Source organism: Cimex lectularius, unplaced genomic scaffold (assembly GCF_000648675.2).
Source record: "Cimex lectularius strain Harlan isolate CLEC.00 unplaced genomic scaffold, Clec_2.1 scaffold235, whole genome shotgun sequence".
In the NCBI taxonomy this organism is placed as follows: domain Eukaryota; kingdom Metazoa; phylum Arthropoda; class Insecta; order Hemiptera; family Cimicidae; genus Cimex; species Cimex lectularius.
This window is the reverse complement of record NW_019392839.1, coordinates 554,754-562,564: the sequence shown is the minus strand read 5'-3', so window position 1 is coordinate 562,564 and position 7,811 is coordinate 554,754. Positions and strand designations below refer to the sequence as shown.

The 7,811-nt window shown below is 38.2% G+C and overlaps 1 protein-coding gene across 1 annotated transcript; it reads left to right on the top strand.

Moving 5' to 3' along the window:
* The first annotated feature begins 3,882 nt into the window (after positions 1-3,882).
* On the top strand, positions 3,883-7,811 carry LOC106670716 (glucose-6-phosphate 1-epimerase). The gene is made up of 8 exons (XM_014401283.2): positions 3,883-3,990; positions 4,585-4,636; positions 5,954-6,012; positions 6,083-6,239; positions 6,677-6,857; positions 6,919-7,075; positions 7,431-7,582; positions 7,726-7,811. The coding sequence occupies exons 1-8, from the start codon at positions 3,921-3,923 to the stop codon at positions 7,732-7,734; spliced, it is 837 nt and encodes a 278-aa protein (XP_014256769.1). The 5' UTR covers positions 3,883-3,920; the 3' UTR covers positions 7,735-7,811.

Sequence of the window (7,811 nt, the reverse complement as noted above, 5' to 3'; positions counted from 1 at the left end):
ACTTCGGCCCTGGAAGTGTTGTTAAACCTCCCACCACTTCATATTTTAATCCAAGGAAAAGCCAGAGCAGCAGCCCACAGGCTCCATCGTAAATGGACAACCATCTGCAAGGATTTAGGCCATGTAAATAAACAATGGAAACTGAAGGAGAAGATAAAGGCAGATGCCATTTTAGGCATGCCAATTGATGCCACTAGTACAAAATACAATTCTACTAAAAAGTACAAGGTACTGCTACCAGAAAGGGCTAAAGGAACACTGCTAAAAGCAAACTCCTGCTGGTACACTGATGACTCCAAAACCAACAAAAGCACGGTGCTGGAGTCTTCAGGATGAATCCAAAGACTGAGCCAACGGTAAACCTAAGTAAATATTCTACAGTTTTCCAGTTTGAAGTCATAGCAATTTAACACTGCACCATGGAAATAAAAAAGCTAGGACTACATTCTCAGAAGATAGCCATTTTCTCTGACAGTCAGGCAGCATATAGGGCATTCATGCAAGGCGAAGGCAAAGAATGTTTGGAACTGCATGGAGGCCCTGAGGGAAGTCAGCAACACAAATGACCAGACCCTGACATGGGTCCCTGGGCACCGGGCATAGAGGCAATGAAAAGCCAGACCCAAGAGGGGGCCAACAGGGACTTTCTGGGTCCTGAACCCTACTGTGGCTTAGCATCCTGCTACAAAAGAGGATACATCTTAAAATGGATCCTTAATGAGTCGAAAACCTGGTGGAACAATACCACAAGTTGCACGCAAAAAAAATTAATAGAAGGACCATCTGCAAAACTTACAAAAAAATTACTGAAAGGAACCGCAACCAGACTAGGATTCTGGTTGGACTTCTGACAGGACATTGCCGCTTAAGAAAGCACATGTACCAGATAGGAGTACAAACAGAAGAAACACTGTGCAGATACTGCCAGGAAGAGGAGACGACTGCAGAACACATTTTATATTTCTGTGAAGGTCTATGTAGGTGCAGGTTCTTATAACTACGAGAAGAAAAACATTATGCAAGATACTATACTAAGGAGCTGCTGGCAAAGCTATAGAGGCTGATTAACAACCTGAAGCTGGCCAGTGAATTATAAAAAACAGGGGAGCACAACAGATCTACTCAGGTCGAGGTGCAGAAGGCCTTATGGCTGCCTCTTTTATCCCTATCTTTGTAGAACAATTTTAAATGTCCAAATTACCTTCTACCTCATCTCAAAATAAAAATCAACAATAAAAAGTACACGGTTGACACATGGGCGCCTTAATTAATTAATGAAAAAAAATTTAATTATTCAATCTCTAGTGAAACAGAATGTTAATGTACTGCTGGGTTAAGGCTTTTTGAGGAATAGAGGAAAATGAAGAAGCTGACAGACTGACCAAATTAGCATCTACTGATGAGAGTTTAAATTTGGCCCACACCAAACTTCCAAAGTCATCAATTATAAATAAGCTTTTCAAAGAGAGTCTGGAAGAATTTTTTATTTATTTAATTTATTAGACCAACCATTAATTTTACAATAATATATATAAAATAAATAAATATTTAAATTCTTATAAACCATTGGTACAATAAGATTTACATTTCACTATTCACTAATTTTTAACTACACTAGTTCATATGGCTTTGTTCTTTTTAATCTTCTAACGGTGTTTCAATTATGTAGGAGTGTAGACACTTCCACATTCTTGTGCTGCCTCAAGCTTAACAAGGAGCTCTAGATAAAAAATGGAATGGCCCAAGAGACCAATGCTGGTCGTGGTGCACAGGTTGTAAAGAGGCTGGCTTCTATATAATCTATCTATCTTCTATCTATCTACTGGCCACTGCCCTCTTAACTACCACCTAAAGAAGATGGGCAAAGCAGAAGTAGAAACATGCCAACTCTGTCAGGAAGAAATCAGAACGTACAATTTGTGGATGGGAAGCATTAACCCAGTTATATTACTGCCACAGTAAGGCAATTCTCAAACCAAAAGAGATGTGTGAAGAGGCACCAAAGAAAGTCTTATAGCAAAAAGAGCACATTCCAAGATATGGTTTACGTATACCACAATAGATCAACATTGAGAGGCAAAGAAAATGGCCATACGTAATATTTTAAATTATGTAAATCAGCCCAGATCATTACATTGCCTTCTCCAAACTGCACTTAAGGGAGCACCAACTGGGGCATTGTACGCATCCACTGTTCTCGGTAGATACGTCAGCTCTTGCTATCATTATACAGACAGATATGCGATTCATCAGTAATCATAATAGCATTCTTATTGGTGTTCCCTTCTAGGCACTCATTGGACCATATTCTCCTGAGTTGCTGGTTGCGGGCTGGTGCTACAGTTTGTCTCAAAGGGGCATACAATGTGAGGCCAACTTCCCACAACGCTTATCAATTATTTGAGTTGATAAAGGTATTGCCAAAGCATCTTGTACTTCATTTAGGATCTGGCGGGTTCCGTCTTAAAGTAATGACAATGTCCCCCCCCCCCTAATCACTACGAGATCTCCTAGGCTCCTATTGGCACTTCCAGTCTCTTGGAATCGGACTAAAGTCCGGGTGATGGTGATGAGGATACTAGGAAGCAGGGTTGGGCTCCCCAGGCACTGCAACCTTCTGGCTTATTATACCTCCCTAGTTCCCTAGTTCAATGCAATAGACTCAATCCTTCTTCTCAGAAGTATCAGGTCATTGACTGTCGCTGCTAAAATTTCATTCCCTAGGTTTTTTCTATATATTAGGTTAAATCTCCATTGAGCTGTTGCTTCGTATTCGAAGATGATATGGGTGGCTGTTTCCTCTTCTTCATTGCAGAAGTTAAAGCCCGGGAGACCACGCTCTGAGAAGCGCCTACTGCATCTGCGATATCCACTTGGTGATCACAATGGCTCATTCTCACAATAATATTGCGAACTTCTTGTTCAAGATTATGTCTTTCCTTAGTTAATACAACTGGATGCAATAGAGAAAAGACGAAAACAGCTTTACAAAATGAATAATCTTCATGTTTACTATTCTCAAGTAAATCCGTTATTAAAAATGAGGAATAACATTTGCTTGTTGTTTGTATTTTCTATTTTGTTTTATCTAACTAACAAGAATAGATCAGCTAATTTAATTAAAATTTGTAGAATAAGAGTAAATTATGGGGTGTGGGTGCCGCAACGGTTTAGACGTTGACTCGGCGCTCATCACTGTAAGGTAAAGGTCCCGGGTTCGAATCCAGCGGCCCTGCATTCGAACCCGACATACTGACAAATGGGCTTTTTTTTAAAAAACACCGGCACCACAAGGGTTGATATGACCTCCGCTGCTGCGAACCCTCGTAAAAAAATTAAATAAATAAATAAATTACAAATATTCCTATTCATTTTTGAGCAGTTTATTTCAATTTTGCCGCCGTTCACCGAGCTCTCTAGGTTCCGGGGCTTAGGGTATTCTTTTATGGGCAGACCAAAGGTTAATTTTTATTTCTAATTATCGACAGATTGAAATAAACTGACAGGCGAATTTCTGGTGGTACGAAATAAAACGGGAAAACTTATTTTTCTTCTCGGCAGTCGGGAGAGAATTTGTTTAGCGGTCCGTTTGGGAAAAGGGGCGAATTGTTATTGGTTTATCCTGGAAATTTTTTTGAACCGTTTTTTCCCACTCTTTGGTCGATATCCCGTGCGGCAAGTGATCCGTTCTAGGTGCAGGGTCTCGACATTTCTCGTTTCGAGGATCATTTTTCGTACGAGATAATCGGAAATAAATCGTAGAGACGGAATTTCCGGCTCTGTTTAAAAACTGTCGATTTGATCATTTCGATATCGGCCCAAAGTGGGTCGTGTATACCCTAGAAACGCCACTGGTGAACGTATAGCGATATCTTGTATTTGTTGTGTTTCTCACTCAGTGGACGTTTCGGTTTTCGAACATGGCAGCGCCGACTAGTGTCGTCGTCCTAGATAGAGGAAATAATACAACCTGCACCATTAATTTACACGGTAATTCAACATTTATACTCTGTTCGACTTGTAAACGGGCCGGAAAATATCATTTCGAGCCGATTTTTATAAATATCAACTCTTGACGCGCCGAGATTGGGTTCGTTATTATCGGTGGACTGTTTTTTATGCACCTTCCCCGACTCGTATCGCCTCCGGCCGCCGGTTTTTAATCGTTCCGGGCCCGTTGAAGTTTTCCCGGCCCCGGGTTTTACTCCGGCCAACCGATTTCAGCCCGATTTTCGTCATTTTTCACTGGAAAAATCCCGTTTTCCTTTTGTTGGGGGGCGAAAAAAAATCCGGAAAGTGCGTGTATAAAAAAAACTGTCTTTTGTCCTCTGTCTTTTCCCTCTCCCCGCGATTTCACCTTTTCAAGAATCCTTTGCCCGTTTTGAACGTTAATCGGTTTTTAAATAGAATTTTTTCACGGTTGAACTTTATTAAATAGGCCTCTTTATCAAGTTAATTACGTATTTTATTGTTTGTGGCTTTGTGCCCGCCTGTTTCCAATGGAACGCTACCCAACTCGTCCTTCCATAATTTTCACTCAGCCCGACAACGGACAAACCTAATAGCTGTTTTTCTTCTGTTTAGGAGCGACAGTTGTTTCCTGGAGGGTAAATAATCAAGAACAACTATTCGTAAGGTGAGTTTGCGTTTAATAAAAAAAAAAAGCTTAATCATTATTTTTTCACTCCTAAAAAAATTATCTCACTCTAAGAACACTCAGAGATAAATTGCCTTAGATAAAGTTTATAATTTATATCAGAAAAAAACTGTTTTGCATAAGACCCAATATTAAGTGTGGTATAGATTATTGTATTTTTTGATACAACATTTTAACCTTTAGTGTTAAAATTGTAGTATAAATTTTTAAAGGTCGGACCAAACGGAGTGTTTATAAGCTTTTTTTAGGGGACTGCAGTAGCCGAGTGGTTAGATCCTAGTAGATCCGTTCCCACTATTACCTCTAGACTTTTTTGCTGACAAGTTGGCAGCGATGAAAATTGACCGCGGTACTCATCAATGAAAGGTCTGGCAGGATCGGATCCCAGCGACCCAGAATTTGGTCCCGCCCCCTTCAAACACGAGTTTCTTTGGTGGATGAACGCATAAGCACACTTGGGGCTCAATTCACACATGTATTGTTAGCTCCCAAAAATGGAACCAAGATGGAGTACTGTAAGCTGTAAAGCTGCAGTACAGAGGGAACTCCTCCAATTCCTGGTATCCACAATAATCAAATAATAATAAATAGGGTATAGATTATTGTATCCTTTGATACAACATTTTAGCCTTTAACATTAAATTGGTAGAGTTGATGATGAGTGTTGGTCTGTGACTCAGTGAAAAATGCCGAAATGCGTTTGAGTAATGTAACAAACCCACGAGTGAACACGGACCCAATAAGGACCCTACACCAGTTCAGTTTGAGTTAAATTTGTAGTGTTCATTTTTAAAGGTCAGACTAAACAGTGTTTGTTTGTAGGCTGGAGGGCTAACAAAACACTGGAATAGCAATCTCTTTAACTCATATAAATTAACTGTATAATACATAATTATTTGGAGATCGTGAGATGCGGTCTGGTTTAACGTAGGTTTAGAAAAACATTTTCTTTATCATGCCAATGTTTCAATCTTTATTGAGATCATCTTCACGGCACAATAAAGATTGAAATGTTGGCACGATAAAGAAAATGTTTTTCTAAACCTGCGACATACCAGACCGAATCTCATGATCTTGTGTGCCCACTCTCACCACGGCACACAAGAATGACACAATTACGCAGAAAACAAACACTTTGAGCCCTGAAAATGATCTCAATAAAGATCAAAATGTTGGCACGATAAAGAACAAGTTATTCTAAAACCTACGTCACACCAGACCTCATCTCACAATCTTCAAATAATTATTAATTAATGGTCAGTAAACACCACACGTAATTATTTATTTTATTTACAGCAAGCAAGCAGTTTTTGATGGGAAGCAACCTATTCGTGGAGGAATCCCTTTTGTCTTCCGTAAGTCAATATTGTTTTGTAATTTTTTTTTCTTCATTTAATTGATAACTAAATCCATGTTCCTCTTTAGCTCAATTTGGACCGTGGAATTATGGGCCACACCATGGCTTTGCTCAAGTTGTTAGATGGAACCTCGAAAAGGGTCCCGAACGACTACCTAGTGGTGACGTGGAAGCAATATTTTCCACCATGGACAGTGACTGGACGAGATCCATGTGGAACTATCCGTAATATACTAATTATTATACCATACTTATGTAATCTCTCATTTCTACAATACACTACTACTCTGGCCTTTCCCTCCTTTCTCACTTTATATTATATTTGAACGTTTATTTCCAATTATTGCTTCTTTTTGTACATTTTTTGAATTATTCAATGATTTATTTAGAGAATTGAGAATCATTGAATAATTAAAAAATGTACAAAAATAAGCAATAATAATTTGAAATAAAGCAATGTTCAAATGTAATATAAATTGAGAAGAGGGAGGATGGTACCTTTGCCTTACTTAAGAAAACGAACCTAAATAGTGAAGTCATTTATTGTTAAGTTGGTTTTTAATTAATATTCAAGCCAATTTTACTAATGTGGTCTGTTTAAAATATGGTACTTTTGCCATAAATTGCATGTTCTTGTACTTAAAGAAAAAAACTTATTTTAGCTTTCGCCTGACATATCGGCTCATACTTAGAGAGAAAGAGTTGCACTTCATAATCGGCGTGTATAATCCTAGTAAAGACATAACCTTCAGTTTTAACATGCTACTTCATACGTATTTCAAAGTGCCCGATGTGAGGAGGTGTCAAATCACAGGACTTCACGGGTGTACTTTTATAGATAAGGTAAATAATTTTTTTAATCTTTTTATTTGCTGGTTAATTCATACAATGGATATACGTGTAGACTAGAGATGGTGCAATTTACCAAGAAGGGAGGGAGTCGGTAACCATAGGCGAATGGACTGATAGGATATATCAGAACACCCCTCAGGAACACATTATAACGAATGTGGTCTCAGGAAGAAAAATGAGAATACAGAAGTACAATTTCCCAGATACTGGTAAGCATAAATAGCGTTAGTAAAATGTGAAAAAAAAAGCCCTGTCATAACTTATTGATAACTTTCACCCATCTAATTTCATTAACTCATTCAGGATGGTTAGTGTAGTACTGAATTCTCGCTTCCCCCACTGAGGTAATTGACCATGCGGTAAAATGGTGTCTAAATTTCTCACTCTCACTAACCTTAACAATAATAACTTAAATAGCACACTGCTTCTGCGAACTTGAATCTAAAAGTAAAAAGAATTGAGCTCGATATCATGCTCTCAGTACCTCATTTGAAGAACAAATAGTCCTGAATAGGTTAAAGCCAATAATCAGTGTATTTTTAATATTTGTATTTGTGTTTTTAGTTGTTTGGAATCCTTGGTCAGATCATAGTAAGGATTATCCAGATTTTGGAGATGATGAATTTCCAAACATGATTTGTGTGGAGTCCGGTCATGTTTCTAGCCCGGTTCATTTATTGCCAGGCACTGCCTTTGAAGCCAGCCAAATTCTACAGGTACCTGAAATTTTGCTTTTTGATTTTTTGCGAGAATAAATTTTGTCGGTTTTCTATCAAATACATTGAATTATTTTGTGTGACATTTTAAAAATTAATTTTGTTTTAGCAAACTTTTACATTATATTTTGTTATTGTTTCAGGTTATGTAGACTGAATCATGGCAAGTTCTCTAGATTTAAATCTTGATTTAATTCAGGTTTCTCATCTATGATAGGAAATATATATT